This window comes from Asparagus officinalis, chromosome 4 (assembly GCF_001876935.1).
Source record: "Asparagus officinalis chromosome 4, Aspof.V1, whole genome shotgun sequence".
Classification (NCBI taxonomy): domain Eukaryota; kingdom Viridiplantae; phylum Streptophyta; class Magnoliopsida; order Asparagales; family Asparagaceae; genus Asparagus; species Asparagus officinalis.
Window position 1 is genome coordinate 79,922,660 of NC_033797.1, and position 18,462 is coordinate 79,941,121.

Below are 18,462 nucleotides of genomic sequence, written 5' to 3' on the forward strand. Positions count from 1 at the left end.
GGTATTTTTCCCTGTGTTTTTCCTCTCACCGGTGTTCACTCTATATACCTCTCCCCAATTCACGCAAACCCCTCCGCCTCGTGTTTTCCCCCAGCTCTCAACTCACGTCCTCCCAACCACCCTATCCCGCACAATCTCTCTCATTAAATTCTTCCGCCGTCTTTCTCTCTCTCCAATCCCACACTCAATCTATCTCTCTCTGACACTCTCTCTCAATATTATTCTCTCTCCTTATTTTAAGGGGCTGTTTGGTTCGTTTCCTAGATATAGGGAAATGTAATTCCATGTAAAGAAACCAATGTTTTTAGTTTTCCAAACTTTTCCAAGAAATAGTTTGTTTTGGTTTGGTTCGCACAAAAAAATGGTGAGAAACCAATGTTTTTACTTTTCTTGTGTTTGGTTTGCATGAGAAAAAAGGGAAAACTTTTGTTGATTTGACATTTCCCACTTTTCTTGTGTTTGGTTGGTTTTGAAGTGTGTAGGGAAAAGTGTTTAGAGTCACCATGGTAAGATTACCCCCCACTATAGACAAAAATTATTTGTGCTAGTTATGAGATGTAATCTTAATCATATAAAAGTGCGAATGTATCGTGAACAAATAATAATAACCCGAATGAATTATAAATTTCTGTTTGTATTAATGAAATCATACGAAACCTGAAATCATCTGAAACCTACTGTAACATGAATTGCGTACCTGATTTGACATGAAATATACATGTTTGAGATGAAAATAATCACACAAAACCTGTTTTCCAAGAAAAAATAAACAAGCCCTGTAATAACCTGATTATTCATAAATTTATGAAATACGTACCTGAATTAGCCCAAAAAAATTCTGAAACATATAAAAACATATAAACGGCCTGAATAGCCATATTTTAGTATATAACATAGCAAATAGCCATCCAATATATGTGAATTATGACTGTGGGCTCAGAACTTGTTCAATATCATCATCGTTAGCCATCCAGTGCAATATCAATAGATATTGCAGGTTGCTAATCTCAGAAAAATTAACAATCATCATAGCCTAAATTGAACACCCACAAACAGTATCATAATCAACAAACAGTGCGGAAAATCTGGCACACATAGAACTCCACAAAACATTAGCTCAAATAGAAGTTGAACAACAGAGCATCCACAAACAGTGAGCTCACAAAACTGGTGTGCACAAAACTGGAAATTGTCACAAACCTGGACACAACAACAAACCCAAAAACCAACCTGGAAGGAAATCACAAACCCAACAACAAACAAGAACTTCTTTTAGCAACCTGGAATGAAATCACCAACCCAACAACCAAAAACAGAAGGAACAACATAGAGAACACCATATCAGCAACAACAAGAAACCACAAACCCAACAACGTAGAGATCAACCAACAACCAGCAACAACAAGAAACCACAAACCCAACAACCAAACTAACCAACAACCAGCAACAACAAGAAACCACAAACCCAACAACAAGATCAACCAACAACTAGCAACAACAAACCCAAAAAACCACCAACCAGCAACAACCAGCAAAAACCAGCAACAACCAAACTAACCAGCAACAACCAAACTAGCAACAACCAGCAACAACCAACAACAACCAGACCAGACCAACAACAACCAGATCAGAACAACCAGCAACAACCAACAACAACAACAACCACCACCAACAACAACCAACAACAACAACTACCAACAACCCCAAGCACATGTTGTGTTTAGCTTAGGGCTCAGAACTTGGTCAATATCATCATTGTTAGCCATCCAATGTAATATCAATAGATATTGCAGGTTGCTAATCTCAGAAAAATTAACAATCATCATAGTCTAAAAATAAAAAAATCACCAACGAAAACCAAATACCTAAATGCCCCAGAGCAATAGCCATCCACTATCGCCTTGATGCAATGACTGAGGGGGTTGAGAGTGTGGAGGCTGAGATGGCACTACACCCTTGCCTTTAGGAGTATCAGCCATCACTAATTAAGTCAATAAGAACAAATTGAGTACATGGAAGATATTACAAAGCAAAATATAATAACATGAATACATGACTGATATTGCAAAGCAAAATATAAGAACATGAATACATGATTGATATTGCAAAGCAAAATATAAGAACATGACTACATGAATGAAAAGCAAAATCTAAAAAGTGGACAAACCATCAAATTGTCACTACATACATGAGCATAAATAGTACAACAAATATGAGAATTAAGTCTCAGTAGTTACACCATGATTATACTTATCACAATACTCCACCCACATCGCCCAAGCAATGTTATCTCTAAGGGTCTTCCACTCATTTCTTGATTCAGTTTGTTCTCTTTGAGTTTGAGTCTGAGTAAAATCAACTAAATTATTATCATTCTCATTTGTCACCTCACCATCAATATCTTCATCAATTTCGGACTCGCTGAGTAGTTCATCGATTGGGTCAACAGTTGCGATGAAATTATGAAGTATCGTGCATGCCAATACGATATCTACTTGTGTAGGAAATGGATAATGCGGCTTAGCACACAAAATCTTAAAACGATTCTTCAATGTGCCAAATGCAGATTCAATCTTAGACCGCAAAGAAGAATGTCTTAAATTGAATAATTCCCTTCTATTCTTAGGTGTTTTACCCGAATGTTCTTTCAAATGATATCGAACACCACGGTATGGAGATATGAAACCTGGCATGGTAGGGTACCCAGCATCACACAGATAGTATTTGCCTACAATTTTATTAAAACAATTGTTAAAGAAGTCAATTTTGCATATTAAATTTAACATAGTATAAGTTAAAATTTTATATAATTACCATCATAGACTTTCAATCCATGTGGCTGTGGTCTAGATAATGCATCTTGGAGAATCCTAAAATCATTTGCAGACCCCTCCCAACCTGCTAAGACATATGTGAACAATTTGTCTGGGGTGCAAGCTGCAAGCACGTTCTGTGTAACACCTTTGCGGCCTCGAAATCGTGCAACAAGATTAATCGGAAGCATTGCATCAACATGAGTCCCATCTATCATACCAATGCAATCCTATAATACGTGTATCACATTACTAAGTTATCATTTATTTTTATTGCTTATACATGTAACTGTGGTTAAAATGTAGATATACCTTGAAATAAGGATAGTATAGCTGGTTGTTAACGATCTCTTGGGGAGTATCATTGATGGCTTGTCTCATGTAGCGTCCACGCAAACAGATAATTGCTTGTAAAACCTTGTTGAAATATCTACTGACTGTCTCCCCTGATCTTATGAAATGAGATCTCACAATGCGATTTTTAGATTTATGACCCAAAATATTTAGTGTCATGATAAGTTGTTCTTCCACTGATATATTCCTTGAGTCTTTTAGAAGCCTATTGTTCCTCATTATACTTACTAGCTTAACAAAAGCACCACTCCGCATTCTAATATAATTCACACAACTATCACTAAAACCATTATAAATACGCTCTATATGTTCAATTCTAGACCTCTCTTGTCTTTTTTTTTCCTCACTTGGACCACGACGTATAGATTTACGTCTAGCTTGCATTCTCCTTATGAATGTAATTATTATAACAAGAACATATAGTGCTGCACCTTGAACCACATTAACAACACTTTGTTCATCGGTACAATCCCCATCACCATCCATCTACGATGCAAAAATCAAATTGAAATAATTAATATACCTACCAAGCATTCATATGCAATGTCAATAATCAAAACTTAAATGACACATAACAAGATCTAAAGTTAATTTTCAGTTAATATTTCATCAATATTTTCAGTTTCTTTTACGACCATTCAAGATAATTGTCAGTTCATTTCTGTTCTCTTTTCAATTATATTTATAATAATTAATATAATTTTTACTTAATTATAATAATATTTGAAGGAATATTTTTAGTTAATTACAATTATATTTTTAGATAAATTTCTGTTAATTTCTAGATAACTATAGAAAATGCAAAATTTCATCCTAAATAATTCAAATCATACAAAATTTTTAACAAATCAATTCTGAGTTGAGAATCATACCTTAGGTCTGAAATCAGTTTCCAGGAAGATCAAAGTCGGCAAAAAATCCCAAATTTTTTCTAATAAAGGCGCTGATAAAATCCAGCAAGCCACGAAATCCAGCAAAAAACCCCAAATTTTAGCAAAATCCAGCAAAACACCAACAAATAGGAGCTCCCGCAAGCCACGAGAACTTAGCTTCGGACAAAATCAACAGTTTAGAACCCCCGCAAGCCACAAGGCGCTGATAAAATCCAGCAAGCCACGAAATCCAGCAAAAACCCCCCAAAAATTTTAGCAAGAATTCCTGTGCAAAATTACCAACAAATAGGAGGCTCCCGCAAGCCACCGAGTCCAAGATCGGCGACAAAATCAAAAGGTTAGAACCCCCGCAAGCACGAAGAGAACCCCCTGCAAGCACGAGAGAAGACGAACCCAAGGCGCGGAAGAGTGAAAATAAAAGCGAAGAAAGTAGGAGGTGACCCTAGCCCTCAACCGGTGTTTTTTTCCCCCCATTTACCCGCAGATCTGACAATAGCTACAGATCGGGGGGCGATTTCCTCTCGTTTCGAAGAAAAATGGGGCCGAAGAAAAAAGCTCCGATTGGAGGGAGATTTCCGCGGCTTGAGGGACGAGGGGGAGAGCCGAACCAAAGATGGGGAAACGAAACCCTAGAATGTTGTTTTGCTCGATGGTGGAGCGGCGTGTCAGGAGGACGAAAAGTGTTTCTACGGGCGTTTTAAAGCCCGAACCAAAAACCAGCCCCCTAATCCAACAAAATCTCTCACTCAATCATCTCACCCATGACCTACTGCCTCTTCATTCCCAAGAACCCAACAGAGCAATCTCTCTCTCTCTCTCTCTTCCTCTTCTCTCTCTCTCTCATTTTCTCACTCTCCATCTCTCTCTCCGCCCTCATCATCTGCTTCTTCACTCTCTTCTCTCCTCTTTTAAAAACCAAAGAAAACCCCCTCTGTCTTCCTCTCTCCTTCTCTCTCGTTCGACGAAAACCGCCCCCACGAACCGCCACACGAGCGACCGAACTCACCTTTCCGACCCACCGGACCGTTCGAGGCCCTGCGCCCACCCCCAAACCCGCCGATGCGAGCTCCCTCCAGCCTGGACCGCTGACCAGCGTCGCCTGGCAGCCGACTGCTACAACCCCGACGACGCCCAGCGCCTTCAACCATGGCCAACAGCACCGACAACCACGACCGGTCCTCCGCCTGCCGTCGATCCAGTCATCCCCGCCAGTCGCCCCGTCCTCGAGCTCGAGCTCAGTCTCCCCTCCGCGCCAGCGACCACCAGCCCCATCGTCGTCCTCCTCCCATCCTCAATCCACCGTCAACCTGTTGGTCTTCTTGTTTTGATGATGATTTACAAACAATTTACTACTAATGTTGTTTGTCTAGTGTTTTTGCATTCCTATGTATTGTAGACAAACAACGTAGTTGGAGGATGGATGGATTGCACTTCAACGATCATATCCAAAGGAGGTTGGTGGAATGTCGGTGAAGCCTATGCAATTCAAGTTAAAGATCAAGTTCAAGCTTCATCCGCAAATATATCAAGTCAAGCCTATTGAAGATTAAGATCAAGCTTTGGTATATTTAGTTTAGGTTTTATATTATGTGTGTTAGATACTCTAAGCTCAATATCATATACACACACGTATTTGGTTTCTAAGCTCAAATATTGTATTCTCAGTTTATAGACTTAACAATCATCATATACATTGTTTTAGATTTTGATGTTTATATATACATACACGTATTTGGTTTCTAAGCTCAAATATCGTATTCTCAGTTTATAGTCTTAACAATTATCATATACATATTTTATCAAGTCTATATAATCATTGTGCAAAGTTTCAAAATATTGTTTATGTCAAAACATCAAACTTCATGTATATCACTTTTTCATGTTTTGAACACTTTTGCAAAATAATGAGATTTCACAATTGGGAAATGCAAATTGGAAAATTCTTTTTGTAACATGTTCAAAATATCATTTGCAAACATTTCTCAAAGTTTCATCAAGTTTGGAATTGATTTGTTATGTTAAAGGAATTTACAAATTCACGTTTTCGTTCGTGCACATGTTCGTGCATGTTTTACAAAACTGATGAGTTTTCACAAATGAGAAGTGATATTTGAAAAATTCTTTCTTTTACAAGTTTATCTACATGTTTAGAAACTTTCAACCAGTTTTTACTATTTTTGGAGTTGATTTACTGTGCCTAATTTATTTTACAAAATCGTATATCACAGCAGATTTTCAGAAACTGTATTTCTGTGTTAAAATATTTATTTCTCTCAACTGGGAAATTATTTTTCATAAATTCTTTCTCTAACATGTTTTTATACACGTCTAGAACCTCCCCTCAAAATTTCATAATTTATGGAACTGTTTTATTATTTTTAACTGATTTTATAAAATCAGATATACTTGCTACAGTACCGCCGGTCGACCGATTTTTCCGCCGGTCGACCGACGAACTGTCTGGAACTTTTCTCCGCTGCTTTCTTTGCTCGCGGTCGACCGCGATTTTCCTCGGTCGACCGCTGCAGTTCTAACGGCTCTTTTTAGAGCCGTTGCAGAATGGTTTTTTGGTCATTTTGTTTGGGTTTTTGGGTGAGGTCTTGGAGGCTATAAAAACCCTCTTTGATCTCAGTTTTCATGCAAGCAAGAAATGTTTTAAAGAGTTTTAATCAAGGGTTTAAGTTGGTTTAAGTGTGTTTATAAGCTTTTAAGCATTTGAGTGTTTCGGTTTGGTGAATCTGTTTTACAAGAGCATGAGGAGATTATCAATTACATTTTGGGCATTCAATCCATCTCTCTCTTGTCATCTAGAGAAGTTTTCCTAAACTTAACTCTAGCTTTTATGTATTAATTATTTGTTAATTATCATATCTATTAAAGCTAGTTTTATATTGAGTTTAGATTTGATTTCACTCATTGTTACACACACCCACTTTGAGCTTATTGTATTTGCATTCATAATATATTAGGGTTGTGAGAGTTGTAGCATTGAGTGTGAGCTTTTACTGTGTTCTCATCCATATTAGAGAACAATTTTATATTTGTTACATTGTGAGATTGTTAGGTTTTCGGTGAGCTAGAAACCGAGTGTGGTGTGAAAGTTTTCGGTGAACTAGAAAACCGATTGTGAGGAGTGACGTTGATCGGTGAGCGTTGAAAACCGATACTGTGAGGTGTAAACGTTGTTCGGGTGAACGTAGAAAACCCGGTTGTGATAGTGGATTTCTCCCCGGGAGTGGGGAGCGGAGACGTAGGACGGAAGGTCCGAACTCCGTGATCATATCGTGTGTTTGTGATTGCATTGGCGTTCTTATTCTTGTTTTCATATCTTATATCGCCTTTGTGTATTGCTCATCATATTACCCTATCACTTGTGTAGATTGTTTATTTTACCCTTGTGTTGTTTATATATCCTTGCATATATACATATTCATCATATAGGATATATCTCTTTGTTGTTCATATTACTTATCCTAGCTCATATACATTGTTGTATTTCATACTTGCTAGGATAACTTGTTAATAAGTTTTAATTGGCATTTAATCGGATTAGATTAGCATAAGACCCTAATCACCCCCCCTCTAGGGTCTAACAATTGGTATCAGAGCTTGGTGCTCTTTGATTTAAGGTCTAATCGCCTTGAGTTAAAGATCCAAGTTATCTTTTTGTGCTAATCTTGTTTTGATTGCATTTGTATCTTGCTTGCACATTTTTACAAATTATGGATATGAATGATGCATCTTGTTTAGGCTATGATTCTAGTGTTGCTCCTAGATTAGACAATTTCCCCTATGCCCAATGGTGTGTTAGATTTAAACTATTTGTTAGATCTAAACATTTTGATTTATGGGAAATTATAGATGATGCTTATATTGTGCCCATTTTGGAGAAATCCAAGTGGAATAAAAATGATCATCGCATGTTTACTATGAACAACATTTTGTTAGAATATTTGTTAAATGCTTTTAACTCATCTATGTCTAACAAGTTTGTTCATTTTGATAGTGCTTACACCTTATGGATATTTATAGAAGCACATCAAGGAGACTTGGAGGCGATCCGACAAGCTTTGGAGGATCCCGCTTCAAGTTCATGTGGAGCATCATGCACACGGCCACTAGGCGATAGCCCTAGTGAGGTTTGCGAGTTCAAATCTATTAATGATTTACCTAATGATGAACTTGCTTGTGCTAGTGAAAAATTATTACATGCCTTTAACAAATTGCAAAATGATTTCATTAATTTACAAAGCAAGCATGAAATTTTGAAATCCGATCCTTGCATATATACATATTCATCACATATGATATATCTCTTTGTTGTTCATATTACTTATCCTAGCTCATATACATTGTTGTATTTCATACTTGCTAGGATAACTTGTTAATAAGTTTTAATTGGCATTTAATCGGATTAGATTAACATAAGACCCTAATCACCCCCCCCTCTAGGGTCTAACACAACCCACCGCTGAGCTCCGACAAACCCAGGCCTGAGCTCCTCCCCTCTTCCCACGCCGTCGCTGCAGCCACCACCCCCGCGGCCGCTGCTTTGGCCACTGCCGTTGACGAGCCCGAATCAGTGAGGTCCACTGCAGAAAACTGCAGTTCGGAGCCAAGCCTGCAGCCACCACCCCCGCGGCCGCTGCTTTGGCCACTGCCGTTGACGAGCCCGAATCAGTGAGGTCCACTGCAGAAAACTGCAGTTCGGAGCCAACTTCGCGCGTGTTTTTCGGCCAACTCCGACCTCCGTTTCCGTCGATCCCTTCGCCAGTGCGTAGCCCTCCGTGTTGTCTATCGCACGGTATATTTCTTTCACTTGGGCTCCCTATCTACACCTCGTTATACTCATTTGAATATCGCACGTCGCATTAACACTCTAATTGTAATTTTAGCCGTCGATTTCGCGAAACTCGTCGTAACGCTGTGCAACCACCCCGACGACCCCCTATACGGTCCACGATATACCCAAGACAAGATCCCACTTGCTCAGAACTGAATTTTATATTTATTATGAATTATCTGTAATTTTAGATCTGATATATTTATCTGTGTGGGATCGTTTGATGAATAATATTAGATAAATCATAATAATATGATAAGTAACATTTTCAGGATAATTATAATGAATTAAAAGAATTTACTTCGATAGCAGAATTATTTTTGGATATTTATATCAATTAAAAAGAATTTATTTGAGAACAAAATCATTTTAGGATAATTATATATATATATATCTTGTGGAAGAAATCATTTTAGAATGATAAATATTTTTAAAAAGAAATTATTTGGGAAAATAGAATATTTTGGATTAATGAGAATTTAACTTGTTTTTGAATTTTATTATTTAAAAGATTATTTTTAGAATTATTATAGTGAGAAACGAACTTATTTAGAAAAATGACATCATGAATTAAAATAATTTATATTAGTAATTATGATAGTACGACTGATTATCGTGGAACGCGACATTTCATGTGCAAAACGACATCAGTTTCTAGTTTCCTTTTTACCGTATTATTATATTAGAGAATACGTAAGTACGGATAATTTGTATGAGAAATTCGGACATCCAGCGGTAAGATAATAATAAAGTCCACTCATGTATTATATTCATACTGTATTTTGTTTATGTATTTCATGTACATTACAGTTCTCTTTTTTGCTTCATAAAACTGCGTAATCATGCTTATCATGCCTTACTATATTCATGATCTGTTGATGTGTTAAGAACCTTAGTAGTTCATGACTTAGTGATCTTGTGCGTCATGAATTGACCTAGTGACACGTGTGAGTGTTGACTGAGTCTAGGTGGTGAACCCGAATTTAATAGGAATTATGATTGTTCGATTAGAGAATACAAGAGAGTTGGGATGGGGAAGTCTTTATTCATGTGATCGGATATGATTGTTGATGTATCTTCCAGGCTCGCCCCATGATCCAGTGTAGCTTGGGGTTAGTTTGTTGGGTCAAAGTGAAGCCAGTGTAGTCACTTTGGTCCATGAATTGGATATTCACCCGAGTTTAACTTGAGTTCGAACCAGGTTAAAATCGGATTGCGTGTAGCTCTTTGACCGATCCAGTGTAGAGGCGTATTGGGTACACGTAGAGGATTTGTGAACAGTCAGATATCCGGTGATATGAGTGATGACTTTGTGTGAGAATTGACCAGTGACTTGTCATAGGATGGATTAGTCTTAGGAATTAGATTACCAGTTGACTTGAGTATCTCTGTTTATTCTGATAGTGGCAAATGTTCACTTAAATTGCTAGAATTACAGAATCATGTTCCATCATTATTATTGTCATAGTATAGGTCGTTAGACCGTTTTATCTGTACATGTGAGATCTTGCCGTGTGCCATGCACCCTGACGTACACCTGTTTTCTCTGGTGTGCGTCAGACTTAGGAGATGAACAGGTCCAGTTCGATGATGCAGCCGAGACGGAGTATACCCAGCCGGAGTGTCCTCCCGATAGAGTGGAAGAACAAACAGAAGCCTAGACGTGTTTTTCTTTTATGTAGTAGTTGATGAACATTAGAACTCGTTATCATTTTATTTCCTTAGTTAATGTCGGATCTTCGTATTTTGGCAGTACTTCTTTATTATGGACTATGTATTTTTATTTCTACCTAGACTTGTTTTGTAATAAGGGTATGTTAGAACCCATCTTTTCTGTCTGGGATGATTTGTTGATGATATTTTATTTCTTATTCTGGGTTGTATTTATATTCTTACTATTATGATCGGGGACCTGCGATTGAGATTTGTATATTTTACGCTTAGCGTATTGGATTGAGAAGAAAAAAAATGATATATATATATATATATATTTCTTCTCAATCTAATACGTCGCGGGCTTGTTCACGCTCCGATTCCCCGGTATTTTGGGAAGCGGGGCATGACAAGATTTTTGCACCCATCTTGATTGGACATGTTCTTGGGTCACGATTATTTTTTATAGCTTTACGAAAGTTGTTCCACGGTAACTATGTGGTTAGTGCATAATATTTCATGCACAGTCACTTAGATTAAACAGACAAATATGGGATTTAATAAAAGGGGAATTGGATGGTTTATGGGAAACTGATTTATATACATAATACTATTCTCCTCTAATTCAAATAACATGTAAAATAAGAATAATGTGCTTATATGCTCTGTGACAGATTTATTCACAATATCTACAAGTAGCATTTCTTTTAGTCACATTTAATTTAGATTTCATCTTTTCCTTATACCTGCTACATATAGTTACATGCGCACAATTCCTTCATTTTACATGCTTGTTGGGAGTTTTCTGACTCCCCTGGGGTTTGCGTACCTCAGATTCGGGAATCATTCTTTCTTGTTAGGATCGAGAGTATTTCAAGGAGCAGGCTCAGCAACAGTGATCACCATTTACTCTGTCAGTTCTTCAGTTCAGTTGGTTAGATAGTTATTTGGGTTAGGCTTTTTCTTGTGTCACATGTGACTTTTTTTCTAGACTATGATGTAATTTTTTTATTACTCTTTTCCATCATGGATAGTTGTGAACTCGTATTTGGAGATATTTTTTCACATATACATTCTTTTTATTATCTTAGTTACATGTTCTATAATGTAGTTTTGGCTTTATATCGATATACAAGATGAACTAGAGGCGTGAATGTGGCCAAATTATTGCATTGCCGGCTGAGTCACGTTCCAAGTTATTACACTTTGGAACCAGGGCGTGACAAGGATTTTATTGGTATCAGAGCCATGATAGATAATTATTGCCTCATCTTATATATAAAAAAAAACTAAGATTAGGCCAAGAACAAAGCATGTACAGAATATGTTCTCTGCTTTTCAGAAAGACATTATTTGACTCCTAATACCTTAATTCTCAAGTCCTAATCTTGATCAATCTCATTTCAGGTGATCACTATGGCCCCAAAATATCGACCCCCTACTCTAAGTAATATGTTTGATTTTCAGAAGCTAAACCAACAACACTTTATTGAACTGAAGGTCGATATGAGGCTGAGATGTGTTTGCAGACCATGGACAGCCTATTAAGTGCATCAAAGATACCAGATGAAGACCAAGCATATATTGTATAGCTGCAACTCGTTAATGTAGCCAGAACCTGGTAGTACGTAGAGGAGGAGAAGCTGCCTAAGCCGATTTCATGGGAGACATTCCGAGAGAGTTTTCTAGAGAACATTTTCCCCAAAGATAGCTCGTCTTGAGATGCAGAGGTAGTTTGTAATGCTGAGACAGAGAGCTAGTACTGTAGATGAGTATGCAACAGAATTTGCGAAGCTCAGCAGGTTTGCCCCTAGGATGGTGTCTAATGAGGTGGATAAGACACAAAGGTTCATGCAAGGTCTAAATTTGAGATCCAGACACAGATTTACATTCAGAAGGGGATAGAGACTTATGCTGATGTCCTAGAGGTAGCTGAAGAAGCATAACAACTGATTGGGATCATGAACTCGGTGAGGAGAGGGGTAAACAAGCATCCTGTAGGACAGACCTCAAGAGGCAACTAGCAGAAGCCTCAAATAGGAGGAGCACCAGCCAAGCGTTAGTAGATCGGGACTCCGAGACCAGCTCCACAGCCAACCAACATAATTTTCTATTATTGCAGCAGGCCGGGGTACTTGATGAAGGACTATAGAAGAGCTAATGGTTTGTGCCTAGCATGCGGGGTGGCGGATCATCATCTCACCACTTATCCTAGTAGAGGAGTTTTAGGAGGAACTTCAGGTAGAGTGATAGTGCCAGTAGGTCAGATTAGACAAGGTGGACAACAGTTGAGGCCATCACTTACCACATAGCAGCAAATATTTTGAGGACATCAGAGAGGTCAACAATTTTAAGGCCAAAGATAGTGGAGAGGTCCTTATTTCCAACACCCATACCCACCGCAGTATCAGCGGAGCCGCCTAGGACAATATGATCAGCAAGCTCAGCAGCCACAGAGACAATGTTAGGTTCTGACACTTACTACTGAGTAGGAAGACGCATTTGGTGATGAGTCACATGTACCATTTTGGTGTATTCAGTCCCTGTATTTATCCTGTTTGATTCTAGGGCATCTCACTGTTTTATATATGCTCAGTTCATTGCACGACACACCATACCATGTGATAGTTTAGATGCTAGTTGGAATATCCATACAAGTAGTGGGGGTGTTAATGTCTAGTAAGGAGTGTAAGAAATGCTTAGTGGTAGTTTGTGGTAGGGAGATATTTGCAGACTTTTTGATGATTGACACTAACGGGTTTAATGTTATTTTAGGGATGGGTTGGCTCTACAACTTCCATGCGACGATCGACTGCCGATGCAAAAGCATAGTGTTTAAGATACCAGGTTACCTAGAGTTTGAATTCATGAGCGGTAGCAAAGTGATGGAGCAGCCAGAGTATCGAGCAAGCATGGATGGAGTATTAACTTGGATAGAGGTAGAAGAGAAGCCCATACCAGAAATTGTCGATGAGTTTCTTAATGTATTCCCTAATAAGTTTTTGGGCCTGCCACCAAATAGAGATATAAAGTTTGTCATCGATCTTATTCCAGGGGTTGCACCTATCTCAAAACTACCTTAATGGATATCGGTAGCAGATTTAGAGGAGTTGCGAAAGCAAGTCCAAGAGTATCTCGATAAGGAATTTATCAGGCTTAGTACTTCACCTTGGGCCAAATCTGGATGGTAGTCGAAGGATGTGTATAGACTACAGGGAGTTAAATCTAGTTACTATCAAAAATAAATACCCAATTCCCAAGATTAATAATCTTTTTGATCAGCTCGGAGAAGCTAGGGTGTTTTCTAAGCTAGACCTTAGATTAGGCTATCATCAGTTGAAGGTGAGGAAGGAAGACATACCCAAGACCGCATTCTGCACACGTTACGGGCACTATGAGTTTTTGGTGATGCTATTTGGAGTGACAATTGCTCCATCTACATTTAAGAGCATAATGCATAAGGTGTTTTCGCAGTATCTCGACCAGTTTGTGGTGGTGTTCATCGATGACATTCTTGTATACTCCAAGACCAAGGAAGATCATGCAGAGCATCTACGGACGGTGTTAGAAATCCTGCAGAAGGAGAAGCTCTATGGAAAATTAAACAAGTGTGAGTTCTGGCTGAAGCAAGTATCCTTTCTGGGGCACGTAATTTTAGGAGAAGGTATATCAGTGGACCCGAAGAAGGTTGACGTTGTGTTGAGGTTGGATCCACCGACATCTGTGACAGAAGTACAGAGTTTCTTAGGGATGGCTGGATACTACATGAACTTTATAAAGGATTTTGCTAAGATTGCAGGACCACTTACTAGGCTGACTCGGAAGGAGGTCAAGTTTGTGTGGACTCAGAGTGTCAAGTAGCATTTGGGGAGTTGAAGAAAAAGTTGACGACAACACCAATTTTGAGAATTCTGGATGAGTCAAGAGGATTTGTAGTGCAAATAGATGCTTCTAGTTTGGGTCTAGGTTGTGTCCTGATGCAACATGGGAAGATAGTAGCTTATGTGTCTAGGCAGCTAAAGACACATAAGAGAAACTACCCGGTTCATGATCTGGAATTGGTAGCAATTATTTTTACATTGAAGTTATATCGACACTATCTTTTAGGGCAGAGAGTGGAGGTATACACATATCATAAAAGTTTAAAGTATATCTTCACTCAGAAGGAGCCAACATGAGGCAACAGAGGTGGTTAGAGCTTATGGCGAATTACAATCTTAGTTTACAATATCATCCATGATGAGTTAATATGGTGCCAAATCATTTGAGGAGGAAGCCTTTGGCAATAAGAGTTACCGGACTGTGGGAATTGCTAGCTGAGTTCCGGAGGATGAACATGAAGATTATATTGCCTGGAGCAGGGAAACAATTGATGAGTTTGCATTTATAGTCAACTCTGGTGGATCAGATCAATGCTACCCAGTTTAAGAATGCTCGGTACCAAAAAATTAAGAAACAAGTAGAGTCTGGGGAGAGAACTGATCTACAGATACATGAGGATGGATCTTTGCAATTTCGTGGTAGGTTGTGTGTGCCTAAGGGCGATGCTAGAAGAGAGCTGCTAGAGGAGGCGCATAGTTCAGTGCTTTTTATTCATCCAGGAGGCATAAAGATGTATCGGGACTTGAGAGAACATTACTGGTGGCCAGGAATAAAGATGGAGATAGCCTAATTTGTCTCAAAATGCCTAATATGTTAGCAGGTAAAGACTGAGCATTAGGGGACAGCCGCGTTATTGTAGCCCCTTACTATTCCTGAGTGGAAGTAGGAACATATTACAATAGACTTTGTCACAGCTCTACCGAGGAGTCAGAAGGGAAATGGCATTGTATGGGTAGTAGTAGACCGACTCACCAAGTCAGTTCGCTTCATACCATTTAGAGTTGGACAGACAATGGAGAGTTTAGAGGAGCTGTACATGAGAGAGATAGTACACTTGCATGGGGTACCAGTTAGCATTGTTTCTGATAAAGACACACAATTATTATCACACTTTTGGAGGAGTTTACAGCAGTGTCTTGGGACTAGACTAAGTTACAGCATGACTTACCACCCTCAGACAGATGGACAATCAGAGAGGACATAAAAATTCTGGAGGACATGTTGCGGGCATGCATGTTGGATTTCAAGGGCTCTTGGGAAGACCACTTACACTCGGTGGAGTTTTCTTATAATAACAATTATCAGGCCAACATCTAAATGGTGCCTTATGAGGAATTATATGGAAGAAAATGTAGATCTCCTATCTGTTGGGATGACTTGGGAGAGTGGTGTTTGCTATGTCCTGAGATGATAGTGCATACAATAGACACGATAAAGGCAATACATGAGCGCCTTATGTCAGCTCAGGATAGGTAAAAGAGCTGGGCTGATGCTAAGAGAAGACCTTTATAGTGTCAGGTTGGAGAGAATGTTTTCTTAAGGATATCCCCAACCAAAGGAGTTATCATATTTGGCAGCCGCAGGAAGCTCATTCCATGTTTCATCGGTCACTTTGAGATATTGGAGAGAGTAGGATGTTAGGTCTCATGTTGATGAGCCTATGGTCTAATCTTGTTTTGATGATTTACAAACAATTCCTAATGTCGTTTGTCTAGTATTTGTATTTGTTTATGTAGACTGTCTAAAAATTACTCTAGATAGCTTATCCCTATCAAACACCAATGATGAAAGTTATAATTTGAAGGCTTCTAGAAGACTATAATTTAAAAACTTTTACGTAGATCGATGAAGGTTATAATCTGACAACATTCACAACAACCAATGAAAACTCTAATTCAACAGCCTTAACAATCAATATCAGGAGTTACAATCAGATGACTCTCATATTTTTGAGGAGCTAAGATGAAGGTTACAAGATGATGATCTTTGCAACGCTCTAGAAAAAGAGACTACAAATTGACGGTCTCTTCAAATCAAAACATAAATATCTCTCAAATCGAAGGAATTTGGCAAAACAAACAGGAGCAAACCGAACCCTATAGGGTCGGTTTGGTTGGCTCCATCTTGTCAAGATAGTCGATTTTCATATATAATTCGTCTAATTCCAACTTATTGTTTAGAAGTTATGACAAGTTCTTCACAGCAAGTTATGTCTGAAGTTCGTTTGCAAGAATGGACTTCGTCTGAACATTGGACTTAGCCTGAAGCTCACCAAGCCTACCTGAGGCTCGCCTCTGCATTCCAGAGTCAAAACACAAAGTTCATCTCTACGACAAAATGCAGAGTTCGTAGACTCAAAACACAGAGTTCAAGTAGAGCCTAACTCTGCGTCCTAGGTCCAGAACGCAGAGTTCATGTAGAGCCCAACTCTGCATTCTAGGTACAGAATGCAGAGTTCACATCTGCATTTCAGATTCAAAATATAGCGCGACCTTTGCATTCCAGATTCAAAACGCAGCGCGGCCTCTGCGTTCTCAGTTCTAAGTGCGGGACGACCTTTGCGTTCCCAACCGCCAACAGAGATCCCAACCCTGCGTCCCGAACCTAGGACGCAGAATTCATGTTCGGAATGCTAGTTTTGGTATTTGACTCGCTCAAACGTGAGCTGAACGGTTCCAAAATCATTTCCATGATTTGAGGGGATCATGTCCCCTACTTAGGAGCAGATTAAGGGGCGGTTACACCCCTTAATCCCCTATAAATACCATAAACTCAATTGAGTTTAGGGGTCGACTTTTTGCATCAAAACTGCACAAATGAGAAGTCGACATTCTTCGACCAAGAACATCCTTGGCAACAGAGAATTTTTGGAGCTTTCATCCTTGGCTTATTAACCGATTTTCGGTTCAAATCAACTCTTTTTCAAGAGTTTAAACTCACTCTGAGTTATCAACTCGTTCAGAGTTTCAAACTTGCCACGCAAGTTCTCCTTAACGTCAATCAAGAGGAATCAACCACGTTCCAGTGAAACAAGACGTTCGGATCATCAACGAGAAGTAAACTTGACGCGAGCATTCGAGGGAGGTATCTCATCGCTACCGTGAAGAACCCAGACTTAAACAAAGGGGAGGATCTCCGTCGATCTTCTTCTCTTTTGTAAATTAGGATTTTGATTAAGAAGAGTGTAATTTTTTTTAAAGTCTGTTAGAGAGAAATTTTATCGAGAAAATTGTGATTATTTCTTTTTCTGAGTATGTCAGAGAGAATAAAACAAATTCAATTCTCAAATTTCTTCTTTAAATTTTCCCACCAAACAGGTTATTAGGTATTCTAGACAAACATCGATGTTGGATGTTGGATGGAATTGCGCCTACACGATCACATTCAAAGAAGGTTAGAAGGAATACCAGAATGAAGCTTTGCATTTCAAGTCAAGATCCAATATTGTTTCATCCGCAACCAAGATCGAGCTTCAATAAGAGATCATTAGCTTGGGTATAGTGTTTTAGTTTTTAGGAGTTTATACTTGTGTGCAAATATTTCAAGCTCAATATTATACATACACACATCATTTTTATTTTATTTTCTATCAACTTTAGCCACATAAATATGAAATAAATGGATATAGTTATACACACACATATTTGTTTCATGTTTATACGTTCTTGGAATGATTTCATTAAAACCAAGCTTTAACATATTCAAATCAATGAAATCATGTTTTTTTGTTTTCATATTTTTGTAAGTTTGATAAATAATATATCTATGGATTAAAGACTTGATTATACTATTTTACATCCTTTATAAAATCTATTAATTCACTTAAGAGAAGTTTCAAACTTGTTTGAAAATATTTTGTCAAAATCAGGTGTCTTAAGTTTTCGTATTTTGGACTATTTTAAAAAATGACAAGTTTTCAAAATTGGGAAGTGCAATTTGAGAAATTCTTTTTGTAACATGTTTATTTATATGTTTATAAATAATTTCCCAAATTTATATTTTTTGGAATTTATTTGATATTTTT

General features: G+C 38.3%; 1 protein-coding gene across 1 annotated transcript; it reads right to left on the bottom strand.

Annotated features, from left to right (window-relative positions):
* LOC109838976 (protein ALP1-like) lies at nucleotides 2,220–3,009 on the bottom strand. The gene is made up of 2 exons (XM_020407407.1): nucleotides 2,815–3,009; nucleotides 2,220–2,728 (listed from the first exon to the last, which is right to left on the bottom strand). The coding sequence occupies exons 1-2, from the start codon at nucleotides 3,002–3,004 to the stop codon at nucleotides 2,220–2,222; spliced, it is 699 nt and encodes a 232-aa protein (XP_020262996.1). The 5' UTR covers nucleotides 3,005–3,009.

Coding starts and splice junctions, on each gene's coding strand:
- LOC109838976 (XM_020407407.1), bottom strand. CDS start 3,004: ATGCTTCCGATTAATCTTGTTGCACGATTTCGAGGCCGCAAAGGTGTT. Junction 2,729..2,814: donor TGGATTGAAAGTCTATGATG/GTAATTATATAA, acceptor ATAAAATTGTAG/GCAAATACTATCTGTGTGAT.